This window comes from Prionailurus viverrinus, chromosome C1, assembly GCF_022837055.1.
Source record: "Prionailurus viverrinus isolate Anna chromosome C1, UM_Priviv_1.0, whole genome shotgun sequence".
Classification (NCBI taxonomy): Eukaryota; Metazoa; Chordata; class Mammalia; order Carnivora; family Felidae; genus Prionailurus; species Prionailurus viverrinus.
Genome location: NC_062568.1, coordinates 87,013,158 through 87,029,037, shown reverse-complemented (window position 1 = coordinate 87,029,037; position 15,880 = coordinate 87,013,158). Strand labels below are relative to the sequence as shown.

Here is a 15,880-nt window from a genome sequence, read left to right as displayed (position 1 = left end):
TTTTCTTTCCTGTATACATTTTAGCTTGAATATAAAAAAATTAATTTCTATTTTGTTAATTTGTATTAATTTGATTAATTATGAGAAAGAAAACTGTTTTCAGATATTTATTAGCCATTTTTCTCCCTAATCTTCCTCCTGCCCTCCCTCTTGAACTAACTTTGTTTCTCCCTCTCCCACCCATGCCTCCCTTCCATCCTTCCTTCCTTTCTATAATGTCCTCATCCCTGTTGGCAAGATTAAATCATAATGCTTCCATAACAGCCCAAGTTATCTCACCCCCAGATTTATATGACATGAGAAAAACAAAACCTCTATTTCCTTAAGCCATTCTAAGTTAGGATTTTTATTCGGTGCAGGTGATAATGTTCTCTGCCTGTATTTAATTGTGAAGACCATAATTTGGTTATTGATCTGGAAGAGGTCTTTAGATGTAAAGGGTATGAACACCTATTCAATAAGTGTTGTCAATCAATGATGTTTTAATAGAGATGTAATGGAATAGATGATAACTATACTTGTGATGATCATAGCATAGTGTATGAACTTATCAAATCACTAAGTTGTACACCTGAATTTAAAGTACCATTATGTGTCAACTATACTCAGATTAGAAAAAAAAAGGATTTTCAAATATTTTCCAGTTTCTAATTTATTTTTATCTTTTTTGTGTGGTCTGTTTATTAAAAAATTCAGTTATCAAATTTATCAATTTTCATTTTATGGTTTCTGCCTTGTTGTCATATTTGGGAAGACTTTTAGTACATGATCATGCATTTATATTTTGCTTTAAAAAACTAGGATGGCATATCCATTATCTTCCCCTCCCATACTCATGGCAGACATTGCTAACTGATGGTGCCACTCATTCTTTATTAGCCATTTTATTAGCTACTAGCCCTATCTGGGCCTCTTCTACCAACAATAAAGTTTCATGTAGCATAAAACTCATTTGCTATCCTTGATTTATAGTAGTTTGTGTTTTTAAAAAATCCATTCCTATGTGCCACCTTAAGTCATTTCTCAGACAAGATGGAGCATCAGTAGATAAAGAGATAGACTGGTCTACTGGTTTATTAACAATATTGGTCAAGCACCACTAAAAACAGATAATTGCTATTAACATTTCATAGACCAGAAAAGAAATTGAGAAGAAACATTTCTTTTAATTGTGTAGCTTCCAGTCTAACAAGAAGGTACAACTCAAATGATGATATCTGTCAAATGACAAAATCACTTATATATCTAAATCACTCATATATCAAAATCACTCATTATTTAGACACATCTTCTTTCTTGCCTCTACTATATAGGCTAGTGTTTGAATATTCCAAGTGTTTGTGAAGGAGTCAGAACACCTAGGGTATTCAGACCCATGACAACTTCATGGGAGGATGGAAGGGGAGGTGAGCATCTCTGCAACAATGGTTCAGCAATAAGGAGTAGTGATTCAAGAATTAGAAACAATAAGTACAAACCTTTAGAGAGCAAAAAGTTCTTCGGCAGGATTTGAGAAACCAAAAGTAAAGGAAACATAGTCAGGGGGCCCTAGAATAAATTATCAGGAGCATGACATTTGTGAGTCATGGAGATTTTTCTTTGACTTTTGATTTGGCCCATTCCCTTCATTCTCTCTCCTATTTAACAGGCAATACGCTGATGCCCATTATGATTTTCCTTGTTGCTTTCCTTAGAATGGCAAACAAAGGGGCAATGCAGTTGTAGATACACATAAAATTCAAAGACAATAATTTTTTAAAATATGCATTCCATAGTTATTTTTAAGGCTTAATTTATATTATTGGTTCCTGAAAGGAAATGCCCAGATAACCTCTAAAAGCTTCTCTCTAGCTAGGATCTGCCACTGTGCTGCTCACTGAAGATGAGTGGCTGACTGCTCTGATGTTATCGATGGTGATACCACAGCATAAAGTAGGAAGAAATAAATGGGACTGGGCTTCATTGGTTTAACCTCTAGAAGAATCATGGAGCTAAGAAGAGAGGTTGTGGGAGGGGATCAATAGTTGACAAATGAAAAGAGTCTCGGTCAGTTGGAAAGGACATTTATTTTCCCATGACGTAGCAGAATAAATCACTTGTAGAATCCCACATCTCAGGATTGTCTTTTGCAAAATAACACTCTCTGTTTTTCTTTACCTAAAATATTTGGGTACTACAGTACAAAGTTTTTTTCTACATTGTATAATCATGAAAATAGAAATACATCACCTAAATTGATGCTGGAAGGAAGGCAAATCTATCATCACTGTCATTGTTCTGAACAAGTACTTATGTAACATATAAAGTACGTGGAACATGCTATTATGGAATCTGCTTAATACAATGTGATTCCTGTTCCCAGGAAGTTGTTTCCCCCCACAAAATGTAGCGCATAGCCTACTGATAACATGCAAATGTTCTTTTTTTATTGAGAGATTTATCTCGAATTGTGACATTTCTTTCACTAATTCTTTGTGTAAGCCAAATTTATCTTTCACATTAAGAGGCCTCTTGGTTGCATGTAATATAAATCTATTTGAGCTATTTCGTGGTTTATTTTACACTTGCTGTTCTTTCTCTCCATCCATTCACTGTCCTTTTGTGTAGTGGCTAGTGTGTGCCATGGTGCTGCTCTGTGCTCTGGATTGTAGAGCCCTGGAGACTTCTTCTCTTGAACCATCTTGTTGCTTGATATCTGGTTGGGTGTGACATTGGGAGGTGCTGTTAGGTATGAATGAGGGCAAGACAAGAGAGATCTGGATGTTCATTTCTTCCCTCTGCTCTCCTTTGAGCAGTGGCTGCATTCTTTTGACCACAGCTCCCGCCAGGCTAGGCAGCCCTTTCTTCAGTACTCCAGCTCCACTGGCTGTCAACATACTCTTTCTTCCCTTATTTCTTTAGCCTAATGATGGTAATGGCTTCTAGCTGATGTTTTCATGATAGAGGGGAGAAACTCAAGGGAGAGCCCAATCCAAACCCCACAATTACATGTTAAGCTTCTGTGTGGATAGGGCAAAGGTCAAGTCTACTCACATCCAAGTGGCCAAAGCATGTAACATGACCAAGCCTCAAGTCAAACAAGTGGGGACATAAGCTTCTCCCACAGGGTTTTTAGACTGGGTAACCTGTTTTCTGCAGGCACTCTGACTAATACACTTATCTCTAGGGGAAAAAAAGGACATTTATTACAATGATATATTGAGTAGTCTTACTGAGCCCAAAGGCAGGGATTGCAGCCTGCCCTGGAAATAAGCCAGAATGAGAGACTTAAGTACACTCAGGACTTGCTTTCTTTTCTCTGTTCCTTTCTGTTTGCCTCCCTCTTCTTCCATAGGATAGTTTCATTTGCTTCTTTACCTGTATGTTGGAAAACATGGCCAACAGTCTTTAGGTGTAACATTCCATAATGAACTATCTCTTAGTCCTAACTCTAAATTCCTAGGAAAGCTTCTGACTGGCCCAGTGTGCAAGACATGCTCATGCCTAGTGCCATTGAAACAATCCAATGAGCAAGGTTGTACTGTACAAAACAGCTGCTGGGATCCAGCATGATTTATGACACGTTAAATAAAATTGTTAGGAAAAGAAGAGGCTGGCAAGACCACCCACTAGGTGCCCAGTACATCTGGGCATCATTTTAGTTATAAGTTTTCCTTTTGCGATGATTATTTTGTTCAGTAGCATTTATTAATTAACTACAATTAGTTTACTTTTGTTTACTTCAATATCTATTCTCTACTTAAAAGAAATCTGGGCTTCATATTATGAATATTATGAAGACGATTATGTCTTATTTTTAAAATCTTTGATTTTCTTTACGCAAGACACTATGTCTACATTTTCAATTTTTCTCAAATACAGAAAGAAAGAATACACCTTAAGTAGACATCTCTCTGAAGACACCAGAGAAGTCCAAGTCCAAGTCTACCTGCATATACAGCTGTGATCCTGGTAATAAGGATATTCTCACTGACATACCAGGTAAGTGTAGACATGGATTTTGAATAAAAATAATGAAGTCTAACTATTTACACTGGTTTTGGTATATCTATAATGTATAAGAAGTATTGGTAGCAAAAAAATAATAAAAAGATATTGTGCTTTAAGGTTCTTGTCATCCATTACTGCTCACAATCTATGTGACATTTACTTTCACCTCAGCACTACTATGAGCCAGGCATATAACTCCATTTTGCAGATGAAAAAATTCAAGCTCAAAGAGGTTGAGTGACTGGCTCAAGTTCACACAGCTATGTGTGAATCTGCTAGTGACAAAGTCAAGTCCTAAATCCAGGTTACACTAACTGTAAACTCTGCTTATTTATAAAGTATCTAGGATGGTATTGGACCCATAGTAGCATTGATAAACATTAACTCTTTCTCTGTAAAGACTCTTTCATTTATATAATGCTATAATTTACAAGGTCCTTTCAGAAAGTGAGGGCGGTGGGATTGCAATAATGACAGGGTCCATTTACCACATTAGATGTCACAGGGGCTCTGAGAGTGAGTTGGCTTCATAGAGTCTACTATGAGTGGGATCCTTTTAACTAAAATTTGTAATATATGCTTTGACACAGCAAGTTCTGCAAAACTGTTTTATGTTTCAGGGACTAGAATCATTCTTCACTCTATTTGTCATGGAGTAGACGACAAGAAAGAGAGAAGGCAGAGGACATCCCATTACTCACTTAGTCCTAGGATATCCCATTTTTTAGTTCATATTGAGCCATACACTATTTCCCACATGGTTTGTTCAGGAAATTCTCTTAGTCTCTTTGTCTTTCAGTCAAGACTTTTATACATAAGATATAATGACCTATTGATTAATTACCATGCTGTACATAATTACAACTCTATAAAAGCTGTGCACACACACACGCACATACATATATATGGACAAAGATGGGGGGAAAATATAAGAATAAATAGATTTAATTTATTAGTGATGGGATGATGGGTAGTATTTTTAATTTTTAAAAATTTGAGTATTTGAAAGTGATTTATTGAATTAAAAAAGGAAACAATAACAAATAAATGTACCATAATGCTTCAGAAAGCCAGAATACACATCAAAGGGAGCATCTTGTAAAACTGAAGAGAACATTTTTTAATCATTTAAAACATTCCAAAACATACTAATGTATCTCTGTCACGATACACTAGAAGTTGATACTATGATTTTCCTCTAGAGATGGAAAAGGCTGGCTATAGAAAATGCCTGGGAAACAGGCCTTGTATCATCTACTGTACTGGTAAATTTGGAATTATGAATCCATGTAAGTGGATTACTAACAAAAAAATAAAAATGAAAACATATACATTTCTCCCTGTCTCGGTAGGTGAAGTAGAATTAGCATGATTCTGAAATTGCTGTTTCATTATTTTTTAAGAATTTCCCATCAGTATTTTACATGGGTCATTCAGAAAACCAATTTTTTAAGTAAATAACTTCCTATGTTATCTTTGAGTGCAACTTATCATCCACTTAAAAGGCAATGGCTTTATCTGGGCATTGTGAGACATTTAAATTAAGTACAAAATGTAATCTCTGGCTTTGGTGAGCTTACTTTTCTTTCTAGGACCTATGAAGAAGTATATATAATAAGGCAAGCTAAAAGTGTGTGTACAGAATTATTACTGCAATGCTTAGCATAGACTTGACACAATTTAAACAGATGGAGATCAGAGTGGGGCTCGAGTTCACAGAGAAGTTTTATGCAATGTTTGTATTCGTTAGGTAGGGCTGAGGTGCAGTAACAAATCCATCCTAATAATTCAGCGACTGTGAGAGGGATATGTTGGTTTATTTCTTATGTAGCAGTCCAGGGTGGGCTTTTGGTTAGCTGCGTGGCTCTACTCCATGGTGGGAAAGGCACTCAGACTGGCAGTTGCTTTGCCTTCTTCACTGTATAGTATCTCAGGACCCACAGGACATCTCTCTGAGACACCCAAAGGGAAGAGAGCGCAGAGAAGCCTGAGAGCACTTTTATTTGAGTCTACTCCCGGAATGAAGACATCCCTTCCTTCCACATTTCATTAACCGAGAGGCAGGGGCATGCAGTTGGCTAGCCACATATTTGACCTCTTGCAATGGGAGAAGGAGGAAGGTCCATTCTGGTGGGCAGTTGACAATCTCTGTCACAAATTTGGGAAACATCAATGATTGGGAAGGATAAAAAACAGAATGAATGGCTTTACCCGGGCAGGAAGAACAAGCCTCCATTTCTTTATCTAATAAACAAAACTTATTCCAGATGATTTCTAAACTTGTTTCCACCTTTACACTTCTGTGGTTCTGGGAGCTAGCATTCAATGGGTATTGTGTTCAGGTGGAGTAATGTGTTCACGTTCGAAATGGTGCACAGTAACTCTTATGTGGGTAGAGTGGGTCTTGAATAATCCCTGTATTGCACCGGAAATTTTTTTAAAAAATCAAGTGACAGATATTGATCAAGCAACTACTCCATACCAGACACTTTGAGCCAGGTGCTCTGGAAGACACAAAGAAGTTAATTCATTCTTTTTGAGAATAGATTACATACTATTTATGGAGGAGCTGAGCTGGATGAAGAAAAAGGAAGATTAAAAACGAAGCAGACTAAGTTATGTGCCCAGGATTCTAGACCTCACAGTTTGGGGCAGGAGATGAAGGCATAAATATGAAATGACCCTGGAATATCTTCTATAAGATTTTTGTGAAGAAAAATATCTCTAATATTTTCCTATAAATGTTTCCTTATAATTTGTCCCTTATAATTGAACATATTACATTTCCATTCATTGAAAGTTATGATTAATTAAGCTGACGTTAACTAGTTTTACTGCAAGTAAAAATGCATGACTCCATCCTCTATTTTATAAACCAATTAATTTAAGATTCTTTATAAGGTAAAATCGGACTGTTAGGCAATTAAAGTATTTCACACAATTTACCTAGTTCTGTGAAAATATATTTTCAGGTGTTAAAATCACTGGAAAATTCTGCCAAATGTGGTGTTTTACTGATGTTAATTCTTATCCAGTCATACCTCTAATATATCCCACGACTCTTATCCTTGGATATGATTGCTCTATCCTGACTTTATTTTTCTATAGTTTTAGTTTTAAAATTTTTATGTTCATGGGGGAAATTATAACTATGAAGGTTTTGGAGGGAGTGCATTTCTAGCCATGTTCATGTTTAGTTTGGCTTCTGAATCATGTCTTGTTATACACTCACTACAATTATTTTTGTTTTGTCCTGAATATCTGTTTCAATTTACCTTTCTTATGTGGCACAAGACCTGAGATTAGGATTCAGTCAGGCTTGTCACTTAATACTGGGCATATTCTTTACTCTGATGGGGTCTTGGTCTACTTGTTTCTCAAATGAGGGAGTTGAACTAGAAGATAGGTAGGGTGCACTCCCTTTGGAATACTACTCTTGTGTATCTTCATATCGGGTTGCTTACTTTTCTTTATTTGGTTATCAATCTACTACTTTAATTTTCATTGTTAAAAGAGTCTGCTCCTTTAACTTTTCTTTTAGGAAAGTATTGTCAGAAGCTTATCTGAATGAGCATAACCTAGGATGCTTATTAAGATGTAGAAGCCTATAGTCAATGACATTGTAATAGCACTGTATGGTGACAAGATGGTAGCTACGCAGGTAGTGAGCATGGCATAATGTATAGAGAATTTGAATCACATGTTGTACGTCTGAAACCCAAGTAACATTGTGTGTCAATTATTAAATTTTTTAAAAATTTAAAGGTTAAAAAAAGATGTAGGTTCCCTATAAAAATTGTATAATCCCTATAGCACATTCACTAAATCAGATCAGACTCTCTAGGGAAATACTTCTCGGTGGTTAATGTGTATACAAGTCATATGGGGATCTTATTAAAAAGGAAAACTTCCAGTTCAGTGTGTCTGGGGGTAGTACCTGAGATTCTGCATTTCTTTTTCTTTCTTTTTTTTTTTTTTAACACTTATTTATTTTTTGAGAGACAGAGAGTGTGAGTCGGGGAGAGGTAGGGAGAGAGAGGGAGACACAGAATCTGAAGCAGGCTCCAGGCTCTGAGCTGTTAGCACAGAGCCTATTGCTGGGCTCAAACTCACGAATCGTGAGATCATGACCTGAGCTGAAGTCAGATGCTTGACCGATTGAGTCACCCAGGCACCCCCAGAGATTCTGCGTTTCTAACAACTGCTGATCTGCCCACCACACTGAAGAGCAAGGCTCTTGAAGCTGTAATGGCAGTTCCAACCTCGCAGAACCATGTTTTGAATGAAGGCAGAATAAGGATCATGCCTAAATGTAGCATGTAGCATCTGAGTCATGTAAATAAGAAAGGTGTTGCAAGAATAAAGATTAAAGAATATAATGTAATATGTATCAGGTGCTCTTTCGGGTGGCCATATCAGAGAACCACACTCATTGTTGCTGTTATTCTAATCATAAGAATGTATTGAAATTCCAAGAACCAAGCAGTAAGACGAAAATTGTTTTCTTTTTACTGATTTCTGCTTTCCCGCATGCTGTCCATTGGCTCTTTCTCTCATTTCCCTTCCATAGATTTTACAGAGTCTATGGCTGGTATGATCACATTGTTCTTAGTCATGGAAATACAGTCTCTTTCCTGATTCAGTGTGATGAGTAAAATGATTGTTTCTTCTGAAGGGTGAAAAGGTCTTCAAACTAGTTTGCTTTCTAGTAAGCAGTAAGCCTAGAGAGACCCTGGAAAGATGCCTGACATCTCCCTGAAGATTAAATTTCTGCTAAGTGTGTTTTTCTTAACTTACAAAAAATTTATTGAAACACAATTGCCATATAACATTATTGTAGTTTCAGGTGTACAAGTGTTGGTTTAATTTTTATTTTTAAAGGGTCTATTCTTTAACTTTTGATGAATTTATAATTGAGTGTAAAGTTAGCTTACATGAATGTCCTTTTCCTCAACTGCAATATTCAAAGGTAAAAATGGTTTTGTAGAAATGTATGCATTTGCATGTTTAAATGGGATCTGATTTATATGGTGCCAAGTACCATTACTGACAATTATGTAGTCTTTGAAATAAAATTATGACTTAAAAATGTATGTGACATATGTTCTACTCCAATTAAAAAATATGCCTAAGGAAATTATCTTTCTTTTTTTTTTAATTCCACAAACCCTGCTAAAATCCAAGAATTTTGTAAACCAATTTATATTTTTCCCTTTGCATGGATATGTTCATATCACTCAACATTTGAACACCAGAGTTTTTAATCATATTTCATGCTGCAATAATAATAATTATTATTCCAATCATAATGGAAGCTTACGCTTACAGAGCTCTTACCAGGTACCAGACTATATGCCAAGTGCTTATGTGAATTATCCTTTTACTTTACATTAAAGTCCTCATAGCCAAGGTGCTTTATTTAATATATGCATAAGGAAAATCTTAATGCTCACTTGGTGTTACACACACACACACACACACACACACACACACACACCCTGAGAAAAGAAAGAAGAGTCTTAAAAAAAAACCTGAAGTCATGTGACAGATTTAGCAAATTCTTTTTATTTACATAGAAATGTGTACACATACTTTCTCTGTACACAGAAAATTCTAAGTATATATACATATATGGTTCCCACATATTTTACAATAAATAGTATTTTAATCTTGTTTCTAGATGAAAATAAAAAGATGCCTTAAAATATTTCACACCAACCACAAAATTGCAAAAGCACCTGATGAACTCAGAGCAAAAATTTCAAGCCTGTACTACCACACACTAAGCCTAGTACAATTTTTCAAAAGACAAAATCAAACACTATACAGATATCACCAGTAAAAGGAAAGGAATGAAAAGCAAAATAGAGGACAAGAGCTGTTGGCTTTTTAAACAATGCAGTAAGAGCATTTTTGTTGGTTAGACTGGTCTTCCTTCAGTTTAATGTTTTAATTCAACTGATATTTTACAAATAAGGAGTGGGGGCTGGGTAAAGTTAATACCTACTGTAAAAAGAGTAGCTGTTCCATGAGTCTTACAAGTTCTAGAAACATTACTGGCCAGCCAGACCCTCTTTCTGGACTAATGCAAAGATCATCCAGTTCTACGATGCAGGATGACTGTCCACCTGCCTCAGAGAAGATGGCAAGGACACCAACGGTGAAGCCACAATAATGTTGAAGTGATTTCAAAAGCCTGGTGCATCAGGTATCTTCGTTGTTAGCACTTAATAATAATCAGTAACGTTTAAAATACTCTTCATTTCTACATAGAATTTAATACCTCATTCAAATAATTAACTAAATGCAAAGAGAACTGAATCTGGGAGGCTAGAAATAATGAATCCATAATCCTGGAATTTTGTTAGTCCACTTCCAATTGTTTTCCTTATTCTAACCTCTAGGGAACAACCACTTTCACTTTCAGAGTTGTTCTCTATGTGTATAAAAATCACACTATCAAATGAATAGAATGAAGCTATAGGTTATAGGGTGGATACAGATTTAATGGTATTTTTGGCAATCTCACAGCATTGAACTTGGCAAATGAATCTAAAAACATCATGACCTTCATTATTGTGGGACTCACTTAAAATATAACCAGATTAGCTTTCCCAACCCACTAATATTACTACTCAGGTGAGTAGCCTCAGGATGGTGGCCAGCAAAGGGCTAAATGTTTAAGTCACATCCCACTCAAGCTCAGATAATAATGTATTCTGTTCCACTGTGGCACTGTAACTTCACACATGAGGTCTGAAACAAATTTTACCCCTTCATCTCTCATATCAATAACAGCATAGATGTGGGAGGAAAGACAGCAATAAAAACGAGAGTTTGATGTCAGAAATGTGATTCCTCTATCAAATACAATCTTTTCAGTTACTTTACGGAATCTGCTATTTTAAGGTAACCTTCCAAAACATATTTCAAAGGCAGGCTCATTTCAAGAGCAATGTTTATCACATGCATAATTCGGTTCTTTCTCATTACATGTTGCTACCATTGATGCTTGTTTTAGAGAAACAACAATATTTCTAGGACTTAGCCATCCTACATGAAAGCGATGGCTTCATACACAGTTTGACTTTTTAGATTAAGGTACTTAAGACCGAAACAAACACATTTTTACATTTAAAGATCTTTCTTTCTTTTTGTTTGTTTGTTTGTTTTTTAAATTTGAAATCTAATAGGGAACTAAGGTTCACTGCCAGAAACAAAAGGGATCCTTTATCATGAAGAGCTGGGCTTGGTTCTTGGTCATTCTAATTAAATATATAGTCATCCCTCATTTACATCACTGTGGAAAAATTCAGCCAGAAGATAAGTATGGAGTCTCGCTATGGTAATTGTAGTCAGGGCAGACTTTCTGCACAAGTTTATAATCAACACTGTAAAAGGCAATGTAAATGCAAATGACCTTGAAGGGTTTGGAGCACAACCAAGACACATGGCTCTGAGTCTGCTCCTGGTAGCAGATCTTCGAGGGGTCAAAGTTGCACAGGGCAGTCTTCTTCGCCCGATCTGTTTTTTCATATTCAATGCGACAATTGAAAGATTTGGACTCCTTGGTCTCCAAGGTAGACTGCGGGGAAACTTCAAATTCCACCACTTTGGAGGGGGGTACCAAACTCACTGAAACATTGCCCAGGCCTGTGGAATTATGTCGGAAATAAACACTGAAGGTTCCATTTCCGTGGTCAACAATTTTCCCTGTGATGAGGAGGTTGAGTTTGACAGTTTTAATGTTGGAATGGAAATCACCCCATCCGAACATCTTCTTAAATTTTCCCGTTTTTACTATCGGCCTCCGTTTAGTTCTTGCCAATGGCTCCTGAACCTCGGTGACGTTGGCCAGCCAATCCCAAAAGTTTTCCATGCTGTCCGCATACGCCAAGTGTCCAGGCTTTGGGACTGGAGACTGTTTAACAAACAGGCGCAGAGGATTGATGATCCTTGAGTGCACCACGTTTCCAACCAATGTCCCCGGAGCATCTTTGTCTTCCCAATCCAGCCCCTCTGTGGCATGCACCACCTTCTTACTTTCACAAAATAACTGTTTGAAAAGAAGAAAGAGAAATAAACTTTAGGTTATGCTTTGAGCGTACACACTAAAGCTAAAGCACAGGGGAAATGCTTGCAGTATTATTTCGATTCTTGATAAATAGCATTTCACACACACAGCTGGGCTCAACAGTGCAACGAGACGGGCATTTCATTCAAACACTGTAAAATTGTGAGTACCAAAATTAAAATGTAATTAGGAAGAGAGTATTTTATTTTAATGGATTGATGTGGTTTTAGTCTCAGCTTCCTAATCTTTACAATACTATCTTTCCAGATTGGAGGAAGGAATGTATTTTGGTATCTCATTCAATAAAAACATTCAATTTGTATGACAAAGACAAAAAAATCATTCAATTTGTGAGGTCTTCTACTTCAGGTAGAAGACAACTCCAGAATGCTGAAGGTTTCTACTAAGAAGCTAGCAACCATCCAAATATAAAATATTAATAAGTCTCTTAAATATATTTAGAAATATTAAGGGTATTATATTCAAAGGCTTATGTCATATCATTTCATAACTTTTGATAATTCCATCTCAAACTCTCTAACAAAAAAGGAGCATGAATAGTAATAGAACGGTCCACAAAAGTTTTAGTTGAAAGAATATAATTTCAAATTTTGTGGTCTTTACACAAATTGCAAATGTATATTTTTAATTAGTAACAGACTATGTATTATTCAACAAATGTTATTACAACTGAATTATATACCCCGAAAGAATTGCTTAAAAGGATGCAAATGTTTTATGGATTCCACAGAACGTGGTTCAGATCCCACCCACTGAAACATAGCACTTAATCTGCATCTGATTTTTCTTTTTATTCTTTTTGTAGTGTAAGAGTCCCCATAATTTCTAAAAATCATTTAGTTAAGTCAATATTGATTTGGAGGGACAGAATCATAATATATGAAACTGTTGCCTGGATTGAATATTTATGGATGACTTATGAAGTCCGGAAAATAGAGGCTTCTGGTGGAAACACAGATAGCCTCTTATCTCTAATGGCACAAACCACTCTGGTAATGATTCTCCAGAAAACTGTCAGCATGATGAAAAGGATGAGAAAGAAGTGAAGCTGTATTTACGAACTGTTTCCCCAACCCTTTCAAACTTGGCAAAGCACCTGGTAACAATAGTCTCAGATCATTACAAAAAATTATTACTTTCAATCCAATTTTGAGGGAAAAAAAAGAGACATAGCTTGGATTATAAATATTTCACTTGACTGTATGGTAGAGTTTAATAACCTGAGGTTATCTTTGATATATTCACAAAAGTTTAGAAGTTCTAATAGAGCTTTGTGCAAAGTGTTTTCACCTACACCTTGTCCCCAGGATCACTTTAGAGTCAGAAACCAAGGACTTCAATGCATGTGTGCTTTTTTCCCCTTTTTTGTACTTCGGGTGGTGAGGCAGAGTTCATAATCTATATATTTGCTTCTGATTAGTTTCCTGAATGTTTTCCTTCCTCATGTCTACTATCTTTAAAAATTCTTTTCCCTTAAATTACTGAGGTTTGGTAGGAGGGCAAATTGATACAATGCACATTCTTACTATATTCAGAACCTAAATGCATACCACTTTCTTAGGAGCTTGTGAATCCTCAGTTGATACTTCTTTCCTTTGCTGGCATTGAAAGATTAGTATATTCACCAGGAAAAAAAGAATCCTTAGTCTGGATTTCTGGTTCAAAATATTCTGCGTCTTTCTGATACTGTAACTAGCTTTCTGATTTTGAATACTCATAATTATGATGTGCACAAATCTCATTCAAAACCATTGGTAATAACCCACGAAGTTCAGTACTGGCTTCAGTTATAACTTGAGTTTCCTGAGAACTGACTGCTGCAGGCTGGTCCAACTGACGTGTCCAGCCTCTCCCCAGCAAGGACAAGGACACGTGGGCAGATAAGAAACCCCTTGATGATCAGGGGCACCTGGGTGGCGCAGTCGGTTAAGCGTCCGACTTCAGCCAGGTCACGATCTCGCGGTCCGTGAGTTCGAGCCCCGCGTCAGGCTCTGGGCTGATGGCTCAGAGCCTGGAGCCTGTTTCCAATTCTGTGTCTCCCTCTCTCTCTGCCCCTCCCCCGTTCATGCTCTGTCTCTCTCTGTCCCAAAAATAAATAAATAAACGTTGAAAAAAAAGAAACCCCTTGATGATCAAGGCCCAATTTCCCTTCTCTGTGATTATGATTCTTGTTGTCCAGATTCTATTATTTATTTTTCATCCATTTCCAGTATTTCATGAGATGTGCCTTGTTTGGTCAATGCTGACAGACATACCTACCTCTTACTAGAATCTTGTAAACAAGAACTTTACTTCCTGATCTCTACTCCCCTATGTGGTATAACTTCCAAACATCTTTTCTCACTCCTGCCTTCCTTCCTCTCTTTTCATAGGATAAATCCCTTCTGACATTTTCCCCTTCTAAATTGTTAAACAATCTTGGTTCTTACCTTTATGTACCATGCTGCCGATCAATACTATGTTAGTGGAACTAAGACCCATTCTCTATTCAAAAACATTTGTCTTGCTCAGAAGTAGGAGAACATTTTTTGTTACCAACAGCAACATGATCTTTTTTATTTTCCCCTAAAAATGTTTGTTTTACATTATACATTTTCCTGAATTTTTTCTACCTGGGTCATTTGTTCTCATTTAGTGCTTGGCCTGGCTTTCTCCTTACTTTTCCATTATTGAAAACCTATAAACATTGAACCCATCATTCAATGACAAGTAAATTTGCAAGTTAACTGGTATTGGCTTATTCACTGCAGAAGCCGTTATGAGACAGATGTTAAGAACTCTTCTTTCTCTAGGACTTCTGCTGTGATGGTTCTGAGATTACTCAATGATAACAAAAACAAGAATAATAATAAATGATCATTTACTGAGTTTAAAAAAAATGAAGATTTTCTTTGTAGTAATTTATGTTGTAACAACTTGACCCAAACATATGTTGACAAACCCTGAGCAATAAGTATGTAAAAAAAAAAAAAATCCTAGTTTATCAAGCAGGTAACTTAGATGTGATTACTTGCTTTTAGAAAAGCTCTTCAACTCTTCAGAAAAGATTTCCCATATGAATTTAAAGTGTAATTTAATTTCTAAAAAATATATTTTAACACAATACTCTTCAGGTTCAAACTTATTCAAGGAGCTCTTGATTTGAAGGTTGGCTTACATAAAAAATAATAAAATTTAACGAATAGCACAGATCTATAATTGGTCTCTGTTCTCATAAAAATACTTAGACAGTTCCTTAGATAAAAAGTAGATGTACATATGTTTTAATTTTTTTGCTTTGCCCTAGACCATCACATGTCTAGCTTGCTTTGACAGCAATATTAAAGAAATTGAGAAAAGCTGTGTGTAAGCTTATCTGTTTATTACTTATTATCATAAATACTGATTTCCAAACATAAACCCCAATCTCAAAACGTTATTAGATAATGATATATTGGCAGAAGAGTGTCATTAAAAGGATAAATATATTGCTAATTGTCCTAAAGAGAAGACGACTGTACCTCCTCTTCCAATTCACTCTCCCTTTGGTATAGCTCGTTTGGCTTCACCCCTGGCATGTTTTCTTGAAATGAATACATCACTGTTGAGAGGGCACCCTCCCCTAGACCCGGTCTACAAGGAGTATTGTATGATCTAAGTCCCCAAAGCTCATGCTTAACCTCAGAGACCTAATCAGGGATGACTAAGGGTTGGAGGAAATATAATCTTGCCCCACACTCATCCATACACTCCCAGTATAGAATCAGCATGGTGGAAAAAGCACAGGGATTTGGTGCCTGATGACCTCACACCCCT

At 36.4% G+C, this 15,880-nt stretch overlaps 1 protein-coding gene across 1 annotated transcript; it reads right to left on the bottom strand.

Moving 5' to 3' along the window:
* Positions 1-11,302: 11,302 nt before the first annotated feature.
* NXPH2 (neurexophilin 2) lies at positions 11,303-15,642 on the bottom strand. The gene is made up of 2 exons (XM_047868822.1): positions 15,586-15,642; positions 11,303-12,046 (listed from the first exon to the last, which is right to left on the bottom strand). The coding sequence occupies exons 1-2, from the start codon at positions 15,640-15,642 to the stop codon at positions 11,303-11,305; spliced, it is 801 nt and encodes a 266-aa protein (XP_047724778.1).
* Positions 15,643-15,880: the final 238 nt, after the last annotated feature.